This window comes from Anneissia japonica, unplaced genomic scaffold, assembly GCF_011630105.1.
Source record: "Anneissia japonica isolate Jap-2015-1 unplaced genomic scaffold, ASM1163010v1 scaffold287753_len344599_cov186, whole genome shotgun sequence".
NCBI classification, from domain to species: Eukaryota; Metazoa; Echinodermata; class Crinoidea; order Comatulida; family Comatulidae; genus Anneissia; species Anneissia japonica.
The window spans coordinates 42161-63432 of NW_022712461.1; the positions used below are offsets into that span (position 1 = coordinate 42161).

Sequence of the window (21272 nt, forward strand, 5' to 3'; positions counted from 1 at the left end):
ATATATATATATATATAAAATTTATTTTCATGTACAGTATATGTACCATACTATCTTCAAAAGCTGCTTTTTGAGACGGGCTTCTTTTCGACGCCGGGCTGCTTTTGCCAACTAAAGAGGGATGCTTCAATTCGAGATGGGCTTCTTCTCGAGTCCATTATGCTTCTATTCAAGGTTTACTAACAGTCAGGTTGTGACAATACTCCTAATGGAGGGATGCAGCTTATAAGAATATACTGTATATGATTCAAATCAGAAATTTTGTGTCTGCGATACTGTATAAAATATGTGATGTGTTCACAAGAAGCACAGTGACAAAATATTATTTTTTTTACATAATTATATTCTATGAAATATAACTTATTGGGTTTCAATAGTTTTAAAATTATAAGCAACTGCAGTTGAAGTACTGCACAGGACAACTGACAAAATAGCTGAAAATGTTGGAGTATATGCACAGGTTGTTCAGTTTGGGATAAGTGCAAGCACAGTCAACAGTTACAAAATTCGCTAAGCAACCAACCTAATCATAATGTAGCCTATATTTTATGAAATTTTAAACAAAATTATATCTTTCAGAACTTTTTTTGCTAGACAGTATAGAGAGAATATAAACATAATATTAAAAATATCAGTCTTGGTATTGTTTGACCCGACAACTTAAATTTCTCCAATATTAACTTGCGACCTTGTCCTGAATTTCGCACATATTTTAATTTTATACTGAACAAGAGCGACCGCTCACTTGTCCACACGTTAAACTGAGGTTATCTCTATTCATATTTATTTTTGGGCGTAGGCCTAAATGCTGTCTTCCAATACGCGAATTTATTCGCGCGAATTGGGAATTTTCGCTTATGCCAAGTATACACATGAGCGGCTTAATTTTCAACTACAACTTCCTTACTGCACATGCTCATAAGAAATTGGCGATTCACGCGAATAAATGTGCCTCAAAAACAGCAAGGGTTCATAATTGCCATTAATTACCACCACTAACAGGACAAGATAGTATAATAAATACTCACAAGTATCAAAATTCACGACATCGTGACGAAATTCAATATTTCGAAATTAATTATGTCATCAGGAATGATCAACTAACAGGACACGTTGCATAAATGGTGCGGTCGGTTAATGCTTGTGTTGTAAGAAACTGAAGGTCGTGAGTTTGAATCATGCCTCGGGGTTTAGTTTTTCTTTTTTGTATAAATGAACATTCTAAGATATTTGAGAGCTGTTTGACCAAAAAAAAAAAAATCGGAAGACCTAATAACATAAATACTTAGAATGTTCATTTGTACAAATTGAGAAAATAAAATTGAAAACCAAGATGTGGTTGGAACACATCGTTAATCGTCCTATAATAGTAATAATGTAATGTACAGTACAGAAACCCCTGTTTTGTTGGTGTATGGGGCACCCTGGGGTCCAACTTAAAAAAAACCGGCTATGAACGATTGTTGGAAATCACCTAGTTTATGTGTACAAAAATTCCTGCACGTCCATTCAAAACTGGTGACGCTGGGTGCTTTTTAAGTTTTGGTAGCAAGAAGAACAATTCAGAGAGAGGTTCAGAGGTCCGCCAGCACGGACATAAAAGTCTGACAACAAACATAAAGTAAATACAGCAGTATTTTACACAATTGTTTTATTTTCCAATGTACAGTAATTTATTCAAACTGTGCCAGAGAATAATGCATAATTTTGTTGAAAAGTTTAGGAAATGACCATATTATTATTGATACGCACAAACTTCAGCCACTACAGTATATAAATAATAAATGTTTATGAGCGCAATGGGAAGAATATTTTCATGAGTTGAAAGATTGACTGTTCCATTTGACAAGACGGAGCTGAATTGAATGGAACAGTCAATCTTTCAAATCTTTAAAAATTTTCTTTCCATTACACGAATAAAAAACATTCATTATTTGTTTTATAACACACCTAAAATAGATTGAACGGAGATTCTAGTCAGTTGATGTTTTATGAAAAAATCTACCCTTTTTCTAAATAGAACAATCCAGCATCTCTTTAACCATTCAAAGATTGTTATCCTAGGCTCTGTGCAATGGGGAAAAAAATGGGTGAAAAGAAAATGCATGGATGGAAATAAAAATGCATGGATGGAAATAAAAATGCATGGTAGAACTAAATTTACATGATGAGTGATGAAATGGGGTAAATAACGAATGTAACATGATACGGAATCCACCAATCAATGACAAGGATCTATTTAGGAGCGTTATAATAGAACATGTTGGTAGAGTATTTATTTTAACAGTTTTATTAAAACATTATTCGTTCCTGGGAGCAGTACAAGCAATGGTATAGTATTATATAAAATAGTATATTTGAAGTTGTTTTTTTCTTCCCAGCTTGCTACATTTTCTAATACTATATCCTTTTATCTACTCTTTATTTTTTGGTATTTTCAGCATTGCAATCCACCTTAGAATGGAATGTGAATTAATTGTATTCATGAAGCGAGCAATAATAAATATGAACTGAAATTGTTCTAAACAAGCCAATAAGAGTGACAGTTTCCACACTTGTGAAACAGTCAAATAGCCGCCTTCTCGAGAAACTAATTTTAATTTTTAAGTGGCCAAATCAATTGTGCAAGTTCTTTATACTGTCTTCCTAGATATTGAAGTCTTATTCTTTCCATTATTTCCTTCTTCCCTTTTTCTATTTGCTTTTCTTCACTTTAGATTTGCCTTTAACATTGCTCTTGCCTTTTTTGGATTGTGATGCATCTGTCTTACTCTCAATCTTCTGTAAACAATGGGAAAAGTTTATGTGTCATACATGATGTAATATTTAACAAGTTTCTGAGGTCATCAAGTTTCAATAGACTATAATCTGTACACTCAACTTCACCCTCTAATATCAACATCACATATTTCAGAATACCAAATACAATCATCGTATTAAAGTGGAGTTCTTGAGTTAAAATTTTTATTAAAGAATATGCAGTACAATAAATTACGACCTTATTGGTAAGACATAAAACTGACCCCCAAGCAAGTGAAAAAAGCTTTACTTGCACTGAATTTCATATAATATAATAACATATTATTTAATTTCTTTAATTCTCCATTACACTTCTGATTTTTTTTTTGTGGGATTTCTCAAATAATTACTTTCAAGATTTTAAGGAATAAATAATAAATAATATACTAGGGAAAAATAATTCTTTGGACTACTGCTTTAAAACCTTCATAAAAATTGGAACTAGAACATCTTAAACTACAAACCTTAACATTTGGATCCGATGAGATATCTTCGTCACTTTCATCTGCTTCCTGAACTGCATCATCGTCATCAGCATCAGCTGTCTGCTGCCCTCGTTTCTTTTTAATGTCGCCATTTGAATGCGGAAGAAGATGCGAGGCCTGGTTATAAGCACGTGTAAAAGCACTTTTGACCTGAGAACAAAACAATGTAGAAATGTCACACATGAATATGTTAATAAAAATCTGTTGCACATAAAAAGATTACATTAAATAATATATAATTATAGTAGAACTCCTCCTTTGAGACACCACTATTAAGGGGACTTGAGAGAGCAGCTTAGCTCAGGAGAGAGCAGCTTAGCTCAGTCGGCTAATCTGGTGGTAGCTGCTGTGTGTGCACTGAACCGTGGAGATCTTTAGGTCCCCGGTTCAATTCCCATCGCTGCCTCTCCTTGTGTTTCAGCTAGAGGGCTGAAATACAAGTTACTAGCGCACCGTCTTTCGGATGAGACGTTTAAGCCGTTGGTCCCGTGTGCATTATGGCCTGTGTGCACGTTAAAGAACGCAGTGCACTCTTCGGAAAAGAGTAGGGGATTGTCTCCCGGTGTACTGCCCAACCACCACCAGAAGGACCCCACTGGAAATAAGTCTTCTTCTACTTTCGTGGGCTATCCTTGGTGTTTACACCGAATAAATCCAATCCAATCCAATCCGACACTACGGCCAACCAATATATTCAGGGGATACCCCTTTTAAGGGGACCCTTTTTTTGGTCCTGAAAGTGTCCTCCTAATAGAGGTTCAACTGTAATATCATAATATATTGGTTGTGTTACTAAGCAAGAACAGAATTCATGAATCATTAGATCAAAGACTTCAGTTTCTTTGCTTACAGTTTGAAACAAATAAAAAAATCAATCAATAAACAGATAAATTCCATAAGAGGCTGAAAAATGTGAGTCCTAATTTATGTAAATTGAGCATTACAACCTTGTGTGTACAAATACTCACGAGGTAGTATTGTAAATGACTAAGTACTACTGAACTTACAACATTTTGTTTGTAGGCTTCAGTGAGGCACTTATAACAAAGAGGTCCTTTGTGAGCAGTGCTTATAAAAAATGTTGTGTTAAAATGGTATTATATGTGTTGTGATATCCACACTTTCCACAAGGTTATTGTTACTTATGTTTATTTGTGTACTGATACAAAACACATTGTGTATGTACTCTAGATTAAGCTTGAATATATCGCTAATAAACAATACACTTATTCAAGAGCAGTGTTGTGTAAGCAACCACATTTGTGTGTTATAGCAATAACCTTGAAAAAATATGAGATAGGAACTTTTTGTCTGTGATTTCTTTTTATTTGTAGTTGTTTACAATTTATAATGCATATGGTTTTAAGTTGAACTCAATCATAATAACACATAAAATATAAACATATTATAATATTATTATTACATCAAGAATGTTTTCAATTTGACACAAACCTTTGATGGGACTCGACTCCATGTGTCATTTTTCCCAAATTGACTGACCTCAAGCAAACTACTCAAATCATCCCGGGTGAGGTCATAATCATCCAAGAGCTGAATGACCTCTGGAACACCCTGGTTCTCCCGTTGGAGTAGTGGATCTGTGAGTCTCCCACGCAGATGAGGGCAGTATGCAAGGTTTATATCCTGCAGGCTTCCTGATGTTCTGATTATAAAGAGAACTATTTGTTAACAACAGCAACATAAATATTTACACTCTGTAAAGTAAACAACATGCAAATCAACAGTGATGTAAGTTGTTTGAAACACTCTTATCTGGATAATGAATATGCTTAAAAAAAATGCAGATATCTGTTATGACAAATGCTCATTTGGATAGCCTCATCATGGTTGGAATACATCGTGATAGGTGAAGCAACCTCGACCATGACAGCGTGGTTGACATATTTCATGCAAAATTTCCAAAATATAGAATTTCACTTTTAAGAATGAGGATTTGAAAATAAATTAGATGGTTACATTACATACTCTTTGTTTCTTGTTTTATTTAAAATATTTTGGTTTTGGAAGCTGATTTCAACATTAGAAAGCATAGCCTACATGAAGTCATATTATAGTAACTCGATGCCTATGAAATAAGTAGTAAGCTTTATTTAAAATGTTTTGGTTTTGGAAGCCGATTTCAACATTAGAAAGCATAGCCTACATGAAGTCATATTATAGTAACTCGATGCCTATCAAATATGTAATAAAAATTCGCCATAATTCATCAAATATTTAATCCGATCAGAATGACAAAATAAACTAAGTATCCACTGGAAGGGATCCCAATATCTGCAGACGGATCCGTTTCGGCCTTCCAGGCCTCATCAGTGCAGCTGGGGTATAGACCCAAACGAAACATTTGACCAGCTTAGGTAGGGCCCAAGCCAGTCCCACGACCACTAATGATTACAGAGCCAAACCAAGGCAATATATATACACAGCCCAGGTGTGAATGCAAATAGTGGAATACAAGCTATGTAATAACTATTAAAAAAAAACTATTTTAATAGTTTTGCATTATGTGGCCGCTTGCTGTTTCATGGGTTTTTCCCATTTGCCTTTTAAAATTTATTTATATTTCATTAAAGAATCTCTTTTGAGATCCAGCAGGCCGCCATTGATGCACGGTAGAGATTGCATCTTTAGATTTCCGATCTTGTTCACAAATTTGCGGACTAGTGCTGTCTCGTAAGAATTTAGTAGGACGCGTAAAGAATGACAAAATATTCTCTGTATCTACTGGAACCGAGCCACATAGTTTGTATTCCACTATTTGCATTCACACCTGGGCTGTGTATATATATTGCCTTGGTTTGGCTCTGTAATCATTAGTGGTCGTGGGACTGGCTTGGGCCCTACCTAAGCTGGTCAAACGTTTCGTTTGGGTCTATACCCCAGCTGCACTGATGAGGCCTGGAAGGCCGAAACGGATCCGTCTGCAGATATTGGGAACCCTTCCAGTGGATACTTAGTTTATTTTGTCATTCTGATCGGATTTTCTCTACTGTTCCGTATTAATTTTTAATAGTTTTGCATTATGTGGCCGCTTGCTGTTTCATGGGTTTTTCCCATTTGCCTTTTAAAATTTATATATATATATATATATATATATCACAATGCTATCATCTGCATTTCCTTATCATACAATGCAGTGGTCTGATACAGATGATTCCAATATTTTTAGATACATTTCTAGATAAAGAAAACTTGATATAGTTCATACAATAAGTATTCACTAAATAGACTTTAAAAATGTGTTGAGTTGGAAGTCTAGTGTGTTTAACATAATCAACTACAGCCATCCTAATGCCTCTTGAAAAGGTAAACATCCTAATTTAGCTACATTTACATCAAAGAAAATGTTATTATGATGATATGAAAACATGTAAATATTATTTACAGGTTTTACATTTTGAACAAAGGAATGAAAGCTTACGGAAGCCGCATATGCTGCTGTAATTCTTGAAGTAGGCGATAATTCTTGTTACGTGTTGAATTCTTGCCGAGCCAGCTAGGAAAGTTGATCATGTGACTCATGAATCCTTGCATATATTCACCAGGAAGAACACTTGCAAATAAGGCCTGGAATATAAAAATAAAAATTTCAAGGGAATTATTCAATTACTAGAGTTTTTGCCTTTTTAGCTCCGATGAGGAGCTCTAGGAATACCCGGCTGATTGATTAATACATCTTTTTGTGCTCATTGCTTAATAGATCTTTCTTGTATGGGCGGCCATTTAGGCCAATATACTATACTGCCTCTATTATACTGCCCTCATCGGAGCTTTTGAGATTATGAGACTTGTTTTGATTATGATGCATTAATCTTACATGTACTCTAAAGTTTCTATAAACAACAAGCCTGTAGCCAGGAATGTTTGAGGGGTTTGAAAGAACCCTCTCCTCCCCACACCCTTCCACCCCCTCCTTTTCCAGAAAATTCACTTTTAAATTATTAGTAAAAAGCACCATCTGCATGGAAATTGTTGAAATTAATTCAAATTATTTGAAATTTGGCATTTTTAGTGCGATTTCTGGACATCTAACATGTTGTGTCTTTAAAATTTACCCCAAAAATGGTAAGGTTTAGGTGGGTGTGGACTGAAAGTGCCATTTTGTAAAAAAAACTTAGAACTCCCCTTCCAAAACCTTGCCTATATAGGCTTGAATGAAGTGCAAAGGAAATGGCATAAATGATGCAATAGTTCACCAAATATTTTATTTCATTCTGTAACCAGTGAATCACTCACAATTTCATTAATAAATAAATTATTTTTTTAACCTGTGTTGGTAGCAGGTTCCATGAGTTCCTTGACCTGATAGACTTGTCAATAAGGTCACTGTTACATAAACTATCTGCAGTTTTACTCAGAAGATCAAGGTGTTTCTTTTTATCTGACCTGAAATATAAACGAAACAACAGCAAAATAATAGTAAGAAACAACAGATAATAGTGACGTAGAACAAAAGAAGAATATTTGTTTGCTTTTTTGTAGATTCACCACTTTGTTATTGTTCGATAGAAAAAAACGTAAACAAAAATCCTAATCCTCTTTAGAAAATATTAGTAATACAATCAGCAAAACGATAAATTTACCGTATGTATTATAAGAATTTTTTACATCAAATCGTACAGGGATTATAACAAAACCAAGGGATTGCTAAATTTATATTTAATTATCCCAAATACAACAGACACTTCAGTTTTGTTTGAAACAATTGAATTAACTGGCCTTGAAGAAGGGAGAAGAATTATGAGACATATCCAGAAGAAGAGAAAATCAACATCATCAACATCTTGTTGCTCTTGAAAAGACTTTACAACTCTAAACCTTCAGAGTGTGATTAGTACAAAGTTTCAGTAAACTACTGTTTCATTCCATGGACAACAACTACATTTAAAAAAAATATGGGTATCAATTTTTATAAATAACTTCCCATTATTTATGAACTTGAAGTGCTGGTCTTGGAGAAGTATCAACGTAAAAACTGAAGATTAAAGTTCAACTGAGGTAATTAGAATGATGTTCAACAAGTAGCGTTTATCAAAAACACAGCGCCAAAGGTACCTAAGACTAGAAACAATTATTGCAGAAACAACAGTATCAGGAGGTGAACTGAATTACACCAGCTATTTGGCATAAAGATCAACTTGCTGCAATCTAAAAAGAAGACAAGAGGCACAAAACCAAGACATTTTTAAAACAGACATTTCAGTTTTGTTTGAAACTATTGAATTAACTGGACTTGAATAAGAGAGATAATTTTAAACTATGGTTTCTATACATGGACAACAATCAAATTTTTTGAAAATGTGGTTATTAACATAGCCAAGACAAGGAGGAATTGCAGAAAGAACTGTATCAGGACGTGAACTGAATTACACCAGCAATCTGGCATAAAGATCAACTTACTGAAATCTAAAAAGAAGACAAGCAGCATGTTAAAAACAGACATTTCAGTTTTGTATGAAACTACTGAATTAACTGGACTTGAATAAGGGAGATAATTTTAGAAGTATGAAACATATCCAGAAGAGAAAATCAACATTGTCAAAAAAGTTGATCTTGAAAAGACTTCACAACTCTGAACTTTTAGAGTGTCATTAAGACAATGTTTCAGCAAACTACTCTTTCTATCCTTGGAAAGCAATTACAATTTTTTTGAAATGTGGGTATTGATTTTGTGGATACTTCTCATCATTCATGAATTTGAATTGTTGGTAGTGAAAATTGAAGACCAAAATTCAACCGAGGTAATCAAAATGATGCTAAAAATGAGGAATTAACATAGCACTAGCAGTAGCTAAGACAAGAAGGAATTGCAGAAAAAACTGTATCAGGATGTGAACTGAATAACACCAGCAATCTGGAATAAAGATCAACTTACTGCAACCTAAAAAAGAAGACAAGAAGCACAAGCCAAGTCAACATCTATGCAAAAAAGGAAGATGGAGCAACATCACTGTAAGTATTATTAAATCAACAGATTCATTTATGGTATTTATAACAAGTGGGATTCTTATCTACTTAATAATAACAATAACAATAATAATAATAATAGATGGATTTATATAGCACAAAAAAAACAAGGTCTTCTATGTGCTTGACAATAGGTAAGAAGACAACAAAAAAAAGTCTAAATTTTATAAGCAAGGGAAAAAAAATAAAAAAAACACCAAGCTAGCACCCAAACCGAAGTATGGGGTTACACCATCACCGCCAACCGGAGATCTGTGTTTATGTACTCCGGTTAGCATCGGTTAAGTCTTGATCTTTTCTGGGATCAGGTGCCTCCTAACCTGGACCAAACAACACTAACTAGCGAGGTGAAACCAAGAATTCTAAAAAAAAATGGAGAAAAAAATGTAATTATAAAGAGGCAAATACAAAAGTTTTGAGTCGCTTCTTAAAGATGCCAGTGGATAAAAATATCACATACTTCAACAGGCAGCGTATTCGACATTTCTGGAGCCGCAACTTGAAATAAGCGCTCAAAGTACGTTTTCCAACGGCACGCAGGAACAAATGATGTTGATGAACGCTGCTGTTCGTAAGCCAATGTAGGTTTACGAGTGTTGGCGTAATGCTGTGTAACTTTGGGGTAAGTTTAATTAGACATGCGACTGAGTAAAGATGAAGTTGTGAATTTTTTATAAGTGTGTCTGGAAGTCCATTTAGGATACCATTGTAATAGTCCAGTTTTGAAGTTATAAAGAGCATGACAACGTATTTAATTGCATCTTCATTCACGATACGTCTGATGTGCCTGATATTACGGATGTGATAATTTACAGACTTACAAAACGTTGCTTCAAAGACATCACGCTGTCAAAAGTCACATCACATTGCAGACTTTCAATGATGTAGTGATCGTTGTGTTATCAACGCAAAGACACTTCAGATGGGTGAACTTCAGACTTGGTCGCGTTAAAAGAAAGCGTATTTGTGGATAACTAAATTTGTACCTTATCAAGACAGGCTTAAACATGATCAGCTGCATCTTCCATCGTATCAGGTTTAAAGCCGAGGTATAACTTCATGACATGATATTAACATGATAATGCCATAAATGCTTGGTGATGATATCGCTGAGGGGACAGATGTAAATGGTGAGCATAGGACACAAGAGTTGCTCCATGTAGGATGCCACATTCCAGGAAAGCAGGATCAGAAATAGATGATTTAACTTTAACACACTGGCGTCGTGATATTAAATACGAGTGAAACCAGTTGAGTGCTGAACCAGAGATACAAAGGTCAACTAACGATTAAGGAGAATCGTTCAGCTACTTATAATGTGCACGAGTACATTAAAGGCTATCCTTGAAAGGACAAAGTCATGTGCTTTTTCTGCTGTGTTTTTATTGTTTGAGCAATCGTTGCGTTTAGATCCCACAGTCACTTTATCCTTTTCTCGCAAAAGATTATGGTGGGCTAGCCGCAGCCTGAAGGTTAACAAGCATCTTGAATGCCACTGAAATCTGGCTTACATCAGTTCATCCTGGAAAGTATTCACAAAATAGACAAGAAAATGATGAAATAGTGGTTTTGTTTGATGTAATGATCTGTTATTCCATTTGAAGCACTGTGTTACTGTCATGAAATCCAGCAAATTTTGATATGTTCCTAAAGGCATTCTTGGCGTTCCATACTTGTTGATCACAAACTTGTGTGCAGATAGATCGTTATTATGCAAATTTGTCATGGTAGATGTTATGTAGCGTTAGCGAGGGTTCTATTTCAGTGTACTTCGGGTAGGCAGCCGGGTATGTTCGTTGCTGGTAGTTAAATTTGCTTGTTGAGACAATGAAACACTTACTCCTTCAGCCAGCCGTTGCGACAGCGAGTAAATTTACGGTATAGATATTGTTATGATAGGCCTAACCATTGTGAGTAATTATATGGTGTAGATTCGTTTATCGCCCTAGCTCCCCTATATAAGCCCTGCATGAATAAACAATATCCTTGTTGTCTTGTATAGACGTGTGAAAGCTTGCCAATTGTTGTTTAACAAAGAGTTGTGAAGTTGTAGCGTTTCCTGTAGCCATGTCCACGCGGAAGCCTACCAGTTCGATGTGTGGTGGGCCTAGGCCTAGCCCACGCGATGATAAGCACCCTGCTGGCTCTGCTAAGAGTTGTACGTGTCTACCTTATGTGTTTATCCAGCTTGGAAAGCGTGTCTAGCCCTTTACTTGCAAGTATACTCATGAGAACTTTATTCTGCTTTTATGCCATGGCCTTTATTTTAGTAAATCCATTCACCATACGGTGTAATTAGTAGATGAGTTGTGCCTTTTATACTGTATGAATGGCACTTGTATTGCGTGGGTTAAGTATTTAATAAATCATAGTTACTTAAATAGTATTGCATATTGTATTTTATACAGTTACCTAACTCGGAGGCACAGAAAGGCAGCTCCCACTATACTTTCGTGAAAGTTACTGACATCTCACTCAAAAAAACACCATATATTTGGTCAAAAGCTGTGATATACATATTGAAAGTTAAGGAGTTCATTAAAAAAGCAGAATGAGTAGCAACATTTAACATGTAACAGCAGAATGAATTGCAACCTATTCCCAGCACACCAAACACTAGCTATAGTTGGTTTATCCAGGTAATTCACAAAATAGAATTGAAGAATTGGTATGTAATAATAATATCAAAATCAATATTTTAGTGTTAACGAGGCTGTGACTTACTTTCCTTCTTGGGGAACTACGCTGATGTAGTTCTCTTGGACAAACAATGGCCCCATCGAATAATCATGAAAAAACAGGTTGAACTTGTCATTTAGACTCATCTTGCTACGCTCAACTCCTGATGTAAAAACTCTTCGGACAACTTCAAATGGTCCCTGAAAAACAAAATTACTCATCATCTAGCAAGAAAACATATTCATAAGTGTCCACAAATGATAAAAAAACCCCCAAAAAACAGAAGGATGATAAACTGCTACGATAAAGATGTATTAGTGTTGTTTTTGCCATGCTTTGTTCAGCACATGCTAGGTACTTCGATGAAAGGACAACTGGATTCATAAAATTATAAACAGACATAGTGCAAGCAAGGAGCTCAGTATAGGAAAATGGTTGGTTCAGTGGTGTTTCCTCCAAAATAAACAATGTGATTTTGCTGCTTCTGCTTCTCTGTCTTTGCAGATTGCAGAGTGGTAGCCACTGTGTGTGCGCTGACCCATGGAGATCTCTAGGTCCCCGGTTCAATTCCCATCGTTGCCTCTCCTTGTGTTTCAGCTAGAGGGCTGAAATACAAGTTACAATAGCGCACCGTCTTTCGGATGAGACGTTTAAGCCGTTGGTCCCGTGTGCATTTATGGCCCATGTGCACGTTAAAGAATGCAGTACACTCTTCAGAAAAGAGTAGGGGATTGTACTGTGCAATCACCACCAGAACTACCCCACTGGAAGTAAGTCTTCTTGTAGACTTTCGTGGGCTATCCTTGGTGTTTACACCGAATGAATATAATCCAATCCAATTGTATTTACTTAAGGTGATAGATACTTAAATGATAAAACACAATTTTTATTATTGCACATATTATTGAGACCGCAATCCAACCCTAACATTTAGGATGAGCAAATTTGAGTTTCAGTTTTGTTTAACTTTCAATAAAAGATTTGCCAAAAAATCTCACCAGTTTCATGTCTTTCTTTGCATTGTTGGCATCAGATTTTAATTGTTCGTGGGTTATACTCTTCTGTCCAGCCGTCCACATACTTAGATTGTGAAGAACCTGTAAATCATGTCAGAGAATGCAACAAAACTACAAATGATGCATGTAACTAATGGACAATTTAGCAGTATATTATTATTTTTTAATATAGTACTAGTATTCAACACAAAAAGAGGCTATTTTGCTTCAGTTTCCTGTATATTTTTAACCATACACAATAAAATTGTGTTATTGATCTGCATAAACTAATTCATTATTAGTCAACTACAGTATACAAAAAATATAAGATGCATAGTATAGGATACAAACTCTGACCAGGCTGCAAATCGATCACTCTACTCAAATCCTGACACTGTAACATGTACCTCAAAATCCACATGAGATGTTGTGTTTAGCAATAATAAAGGCTTCCTAGCAGCTGTTTGTGTACTAACCTGCCTAATATCTTGATTGGATGCTATGATGATGTCATCCATTGCTTGCGGTGGGATCTTAATGCCTTCTTTGCATGCCACAGACATCATGGATGCCTAAAATTAATACAAATTATTGAAAGAAAATACAAAATAATCATTTCACCACATATTCTTTCAAACTGTACTGGTTCTGGTACGAGCATTTATATTGCGCCTTTTCCTTTCGGATATAAAGCGCACAATGACTGTGGTAATAAGGAAATGAAGACACAAACAAACAATTTCCGAGAACAAATGGTTTTGAGTCAACATTCATCTAATGTTAAAGATGGTAAAAAAAAAAAAATTGTATTACTGACCTTTATCTGTTTGACCTGTGGCCTTTGGAATCGGAGGTCAAAGCAATGATTTGCTAATGACCTTATTTTTTGATGCATCCTGTCATTACACATACAAATTATTGGAATTTTAGAGCTCTTTATCAGCTGAATCAATTCCTACGAAAGAACATAAAATAATGTTAAAATATTAGTACTGTAAAAAATAAGGGCATATCCTAATTTGGATGTCGCTGGAGCCTAGCCTACTGCCACTGGAGTACCTCCATGTATGCTGGAGTGAAGTTGACGCTGCCATTAAGATGAAACTTTTTTATACCTTGTTTCGCGAACAATTTTTTTAATAGATCATCAGAGGGCGGAAAAAAAAATATAAGTTTATTTTCTTATTTAGCAAATAATTTTGCCAAAAATTGCGATTGTAAACAGTGTAGTAATGAGATAGTTAAATATCCTTTAAATTTATATAATTAGTAAGAAATATACATACAATATCTTATTTTTGGATATTTCAAGGCAGTGGTGGCGAAATAAAAACAAAGAAAAACTTTCAGTTTTTTCTGAAATTTCCATTTGTTCGAGGTGGCGGTGGCAGAAATGGGGGGAGGGTGAGCTGATTGGACAAAAATAAAATTTTATTTTATTCGAAATCATCACTACCAGCGAGCAGCGAGTCTTGCCTTACAATAAAATAAAATAAAAAATAACTAAATAATTAAAACATTCAGAATATATATTTCTGTAAAAATTATATGAATACCATTTTTTTAAGTGTATGAGCTACAGCATTGGCAGAAATCCTCTTTTATATGAATCTTATTCATCAGACTATAGTCTGATATGAAAAGTTCTGAGGGTAATTATACCTGCATGCCGCCTCTGTCTTCATTGCCGGCCATGCCATCGACCTCGTCCATAATCAGACAATGCTTCTGATTCTTAACGGTCAAGTTCCGACTCATCAATGTCGTAATATCTTGGTTGTCAAGGAGCTCTGATACAACTGTTTGTAAGCTTTTCTTACTCCTCGTGTCACTGGCATTGAATTCAACAAATGAATACCCAACTTCCTGCAAACAAATTTATAAGAATATTATTAAAAAGAAGATTAGATTTAGATTAGATTAAATATATGGGCAAGTTTTAGGTTATTAGCTTTTTAGACTCCTTATCTTAGTCTCTCAAAAAATTGTCCAAGCGGTATTTAACACATTACAGACGGAGCTGAGATAATGTATTCAGGTAGGCCATTCCATACTTCAACAACTCTTTGTGTAAAAAAGTATTTTCTGCATAACAAACCTTTGTTTAAATTTTCTTTGTATAAACATAGACTATGACCTCTAGTTTGTACACGCCTCTGGCATTCAGATTGCTTTTAAAAAAAACTGCTTAAATCTACTCCCTCACATTTGTGTATAGTCTTAGAGAGTTTGATAAGGTCACCTCTTATTCTTCTCTGTTTCATGGTTGTTAATCCAAGATTGCGCAACCTGGCCTCATACGGTAAATCTTTAAATTCTGGAATCATCTTAGTAGCGCGCCTCTGAACTTTTTCCAAGACATCAATATCTTTTTGTAAATATGGATTCCAAATGCGACCTGTATATATTACCGAAACTAGATTTGTCAACATATCTAAAAGTTCTTTTAATTACTCTCAGACTGTTCATAGCTCGTTGAGCTGCTTTGTTGCATTGTAAACTTGGTTTGCAATCTCTTGTAATGACTACTCAAGGAGCTTTGATAGAATCAACAACACAAAGCTCCCTATGATCAATTGTGTACTTGAAAAACTTATTTGAGTGACCAAAATGCATTACCCAATGTCCAATACAGTTTGCTGTTTGATTATAATTGTTAAATTATAATTGTTTATACTATAGAATGTATTGAGATAGAAAAATCTATATGAATTGTATGACCCCAAATAAAAGATGTAGAGCGTCTTGAGTGCATGTTTGTTTTTTGACGGGATTTGACACTCAGCAAAGAGATTAAGTTCGCTATTTGGCATACCATTTACCTTCGGCCTAAAACAGAAAAACAAAATCTTTGAAATGAAAACAAAATTAGTATACAGTTGAACTACCTTGCAAACTAACGTGGCTGATGTAGTCTTGCCAATCCCAGGAGGTCCTGAAAGTAATGCTGCTTTGCACCCAGCACCAGTATCACGATTGTATTTGCCTATCATGGAATAAATACAGTATCAGTTACAAATAGCATTCTTCTTATGATATTGGTTGGGAGAGGGAGGGAGTTTCCCTTACACCCAACTTCTTGGGATCTATCAGTTTATCAAGCAGCCGCAAAATATAAACAGATAATTGCTATAGGTACTACCTTATCTTGCTCTATTAATATTACAGTACATACAATACTGCATTATACTTAAAGACAAATATTTCAAGGAGTTCGTATAATAAAATTTATAATAATAATGTAATAATGATAATGAACAAACCATTTAAAAAAAAAAAACAAGATTTTTCAAGTGAATAATATAAAAGTTAACCTTTAATACTTGTGCCTGTTGCATTGTGGGTATCCCATTCTTTGAGCCATCTCATTAACTTCTTTACATTGCTTTTGTCTCCATGTTGTCCAATTATTTGTTTAATGTTCTTTGGTTTATATTTATCTACCCACATCAATGACTCCTGAGTGGAGATGCTTGAAGGTAATTGACTGTCTGATAAAGAGTGCTGTGAATTCTGACTTTCTGATTGGCTCTGTATCATTTCAGAATATGGCGCTTGCAATTGGCTGGATGAAGTTGAGGATTGTGAATCAAGGGTCTGTGATTGGCTGGAAGCTGCACAGTCTGCTTCTTCAATTTCAAAAGACTGTTCTTCAATTGGTGATTCTGGAATGCTCTTTATTGGCTAAAATAAAAATTGAATTAATTATAAGTTAGGCCTATCTTGGTACCTAAATACATACAGTAATACCAAGGCTTCATTTACATCTCATAATCCCAACTTGTAAAATATTAGAGTTAACTACTTTTTCCTTGAAGTGTTGGGGAAAGACAAACTAGACTGAGGGTTGGTAGAGGAATGATTCTATGGAGAACGCAATTCTACAACGTGTACACTATGGATCATATATAATTGCAATCAATTCAAACAGCCACTAACAAGCATTAGACGGCATCGCGTCACCCAACGCTAAAAGGAAGCGGCGTTGGATTCGTTGGCTGCAGTGACCGGCTTTACTGTTCATACCTTTACACTGCCCTTCTTGCCAGGTCTTGTGCGAATCAGTTCAAATAAATCATCTTCTGTCAGCTGCTTAATTCCAAACTCTTCAGCCTGCATCCACAAAGAAACACATTTAAGGAGTTAAGCCCTGTCCAGACTTATCAAATTTCATTTGACAAAATCATGTAACATGACTATATATGGTCATGATGACATCACATCATGACCATATATAGGCACATTATAACTATATATGGACATACAACAGTTTTCTGTCAAAGAAAATGTTATAGTGTGGATAAACCTTTAGTAACAAAACATTTTCATTTGAAGAGGGTAGTAAAAAAAAAAGATAAATATGTTAATGTTTAGATAAAGCCATACAGACGTGCTTAAACCACAATTACCTTTTCAAGTTTCTTTTCTCCTGCACCACGACCAACAACAAGATACTTGGTTTTCTTGCTAATGCTGGTCGTGACTTTACCACCATGACGCTTAATCAGGTCGATGGCATCCCCTTTCTCGATGGAATCCAGAATACCAGTGATAACGAATGTACAATTATCAAGACAACCTGCTGCTCCCTAAAAAAACCAATTGAATACGGTATAACCTAAACCCGACCATGTTTAGTATTCACATTATGTCTTCTATGCGCAAAGTATAATACTAAAACATATAAAATGACATACTCCTATAAATGCAACATTATGAACTTCAGTGGTTCATAACCATCTTATGGTTCATTTCCTATGCATGCAATCATAATATTCAACTTAAGCCTAATTACCTCAGGGATTTCCTTTGTACCCAGAGCTTGGGGCCCTTCACGGTTCAGGTAGGAGAAGTAGCTGGGGTTAGCCTTGCGTTTTCCATCCTTAGGAGTCTTTGGTGGCGTGGTCTCCACAATCTTGGGTTTGCTTTCCTTTTTGGTGAATTCCAGTTTGCTTTTAGATGTTGCTGCTTTTTTTGTAGGGGTTTTCCTCGCAGGTGTTTTACTATTTGACTTGACAGGGGTAACGCTTGCTTTACGAGAGGAATTCTTGTTTGGTGTGGTGCTCTGTGTCCTACTTGAAATCTATGAAGGAAAACACTAAAGAATGTAACTTCTATTTATTTCAACAAATTCTACTTCCACATCAACTACTAAGAATTAGGCTTTTGGGTAGACCTGTCAATCATCCTTTTGACTGAAAGCTTTTTAAATATGATTTATTAAATTTTTTTTAAAAACCAAACACAAACCTTATTATCCGGTGATTCTTTAACAACGTTTTGAGTCACAGATTTTCTGGGTGAGGATCTCCTGACAGGGGGTGTATCTTCGACAAAAATTTTCTTTAACTTTGAAGACAGTTTGCTAGACAATGTCTTTGTTTCTAAAAAATCAAATGAACAAATGATTTTACAAATTGTAATTGTACAATCACAAAAATTGTATTGTAAAAATATTTAATTTTAATATGAAACTAAGTAAACAAATTGATATAAATATCACAAATTAATTTTAATTTTAAAACATTGTTGTTACTCAACTGAGAACCTACCTCCATCCACAAGCAAGAATTGTCTTGACAGGCACCCACAATTTACAGGAGTTTCTTGGAAATCAGAGCAGTCTCCCTCAAGCAAGCAAGAATCTCCCGGAATATAACCCATTTTCCACAAATTCATAATACTTGGATGTTTTTATTATCAATTTTCCCAAAGAAACCAGTGCCGATGGTATCACCACGCTCAGCAAAATAATGTGTTAAGAAAGACTGTTTGACACGTTGGCTGCCAGCAACGAGTATACTCACCCACAGGGTGTTGCTGAGGGCGCCAAGGACGAGTATACTTGTCAAAATCAGGGGAACATTTTAGCGTTTATAACTTCTTTGCTATATATTGTAGAACCACAGACTCAACGGCTGGTAGTTTGGGGAAGATACACCTAGACAATAACGTACAAATGACATATGTATGTATGTTTGTTGTGTTGCCGGTAGTACACTCGAGCAGCACAAGTGGGGTGACCCTTTCAACAAATACCAACCCATGCAAAAAGCAGACAAGATAACTTGCACTTGGTATAGTCAATAAAGAGTTCTACCACAGGCCTGTCAACGAGTTTACTCGCCCCCTAATATTTTCCCGCAAAGTTATTAGACAGATCATTTTGATGATATGTCTAGATAAAATTTAAAAAAAGTATGTGTGTACATGTAAACTTGTTTTGGCACACAGGAAGGAACTTTAAAAAAAAGGTCTGGCAGCCAACGTGTTAACCAGATGTTCTGAAAGTGGCTTCTTCCAACTTATATATACACAATACCTACCATCGCTGGCTGACTTTTCTGAGGGTGCAGGGCTGGAAGCTGCAAAGGACCGTCTTGAGCTTCTCCGAGGAGAACTTGCGGGTTCATCAGCCTCCATCTTTTTCCTCTGAAGAAGAAAACATTTACTGAACAAGGTCATCCTCATTTTTAACAACCCTATTTGAAATAAATAGTGTTATACGCAAAACACAATGTAGTATATAACTATGTTAGAACACATCTTTGTACTTGTATACCTTCTACACATTTACAATACTAAAGGAAATTAGTTTTTCTTTTAAAAAAACACACTAAGACTAATTTTTCAATGTCAGGAAATTACCTTTTTTGGAGTGGACTCTTCATCAATTTGAAAAAGTGTTTTCTGAAAATCGTCATCCTCATGATGCTCTTCTGAAGCAGATTTGCGGCTAATTGGAAATGCCTTCAATTGAAATAGAATGACCATTGTAATTTTACTGAAAACGGTTCTAAAAATTTCAATTTATTCAACATTTGATATGGCAACAAAGAACTGCCAGCGACGAGTATACTCTGCCAGTGCTGAGGGCACCAGGGACGAGTATACTTGTCAAAATCGGGGTAACATTCTAGTGTTTATAACTTCTTTGTTATACATTGTAGAACCACAGCCTCAACAGCTGGTTGTTCGGGTTAAGATATATGACTAGATGAAATTTCAAAAAATGTAAACTTGTTTTGGCACACGGGAAGGAACTTTAAAAAAAGGTCTGGCAGTCAACGTGTTAACAATAAAACAAGGAAAATCACAACTTCATCTCACCAAAAGGACTTTAAAATAAAAAACAACACTAAAATTACTGGATTAAAATATAACTGGAGAGGTCTTTAATTATAATGGAGACCTGCATGTATATTTCTTTTAAATATACTTAATTAAAATAATAAAATAACATAAATAAAAATTAGTACCTGTGTTTTCCTTTCTTTTTTGACTGACCGCTGAATTGGACCTGAACCAAAGAAGTCAATGGCTGATGTTGTTTTCAATGGTTTTGGAGACACATCCAGCTTCTTTGAAGGTGTTTTTCTATTTCCATTACTGTTTGCTGAAAAAACAAGTAAACCGCAGAGTATGATCATAGATGGCATAGCAGGATAATAAGACGTCACCAAGTATTTATACATACAATCTCATTGGGATTCAATATTTCAAATAATTTATTTATTTATTGAAAAAGTAAAATACACATCTGCCTGAAGAAGAAAGTATTAAATAAAGGTGTTTTACCAACAATGAGATACAAAAGCAGGGATGTGGACCCTATCAGACAGGCAACAGATGGAGTACAGCTCTAACAGTCTGGACACCACTGATGGGGAAAGGGAACAAGACAAAGAAAGAGATGGAGAGATGAAATTGATTAGTACTGGGGTTGTGTTGTCAGCTGGTGTTGCAAAGCAAGACACATTTTGAGGCAGCATGCTAAGGCTTTCTTCCCCCAAATAGACCAACAACAGTTGACTATGATTATTTCAAATATATCAGTGTAATTTGTCTTTGTAAACCTTGATCACTAAATATTCATAAATGTCACTTGTCATTTGACTAGATTACAATTCTTGATAGATAGCTACTGTACTGCACTGAACTTTGGACATAGGTCCTTCCAATTCACTCTTCCTATGTAAAATTACCTTTACTCTGACTCTTTGCTGTTGCCACATCATCATCCGAATTATCAGAATCATAGATGATGTTAGGTTTTTTGGTCTTGGAAGAATAACTGGGTTTGTCATCAGTTCTCTTCCGTTTCCCAGATGCACTTCCTTTGCTCTGAGAATTGGTCTTAAAGGAGACAGGCTTGAAGAAACTCCTTATGTCGGTCTATGAAAACAATTCAATCTTTCTTTCTAATATAAGTATTTGCATATGATTACATTTACACTACAGATGTACTTTAAAATAATATTAAATAATGACTGGTATTTTAGAGTTATCAGACGCGGATCCAGTAGGGGGACACGGCCCCCCCTCGTTC

General features: G+C 35.3%; 1 protein-coding gene across 1 annotated transcript in view; it reads right to left on the reverse strand.

Moving 5' to 3' along the window:
• Positions 1-1832: 1832 nt before the first annotated feature.
• Positions 1833-21272, reverse strand: part of LOC117107819 (replication factor C subunit 1-like) — a 19909-nt gene continuing 469 nt past the window's right edge. The window contains exons 2-21 of the mRNA XM_033249603.1: positions 20929-21118; positions 20203-20339; positions 19592-19693; positions 19270-19375; positions 18194-18327; positions 17739-18026; positions 17353-17532; positions 16970-17056; positions 16258-16627; positions 15832-15929; positions 14606-14809; positions 13761-13898; positions 13420-13515; positions 12947-13045; positions 11994-12148; positions 7571-7688; positions 6724-6869; positions 4737-4947; positions 3264-3434; positions 1833-2781 (exon numbers count right to left, since the gene is read on the reverse strand). Of these exons, the coding sequence (XP_033105494.1) occupies positions 2695-2781; positions 3264-3434; positions 4737-4947; positions 6724-6869; positions 7571-7688; positions 11994-12148; positions 12947-13045; positions 13420-13515; positions 13761-13898; positions 14606-14809; positions 15832-15929; positions 16258-16627; positions 16970-17056; positions 17353-17532; positions 17739-18026; positions 18194-18327; positions 19270-19375; positions 19592-19693; positions 20203-20339; positions 20929-21118 (3117 nt within the window). The 3' untranslated portion in view covers positions 1833-2694. The remainder of the gene's footprint in view (positions 2782-3263; positions 3435-4736; positions 4948-6723; positions 6870-7570; positions 7689-11993; positions 12149-12946; positions 13046-13419; positions 13516-13760; positions 13899-14605; positions 14810-15831; positions 15930-16257; positions 16628-16969; positions 17057-17352; positions 17533-17738; positions 18027-18193; positions 18328-19269; positions 19376-19591; positions 19694-20202; positions 20340-20928; positions 21119-21272) is intronic.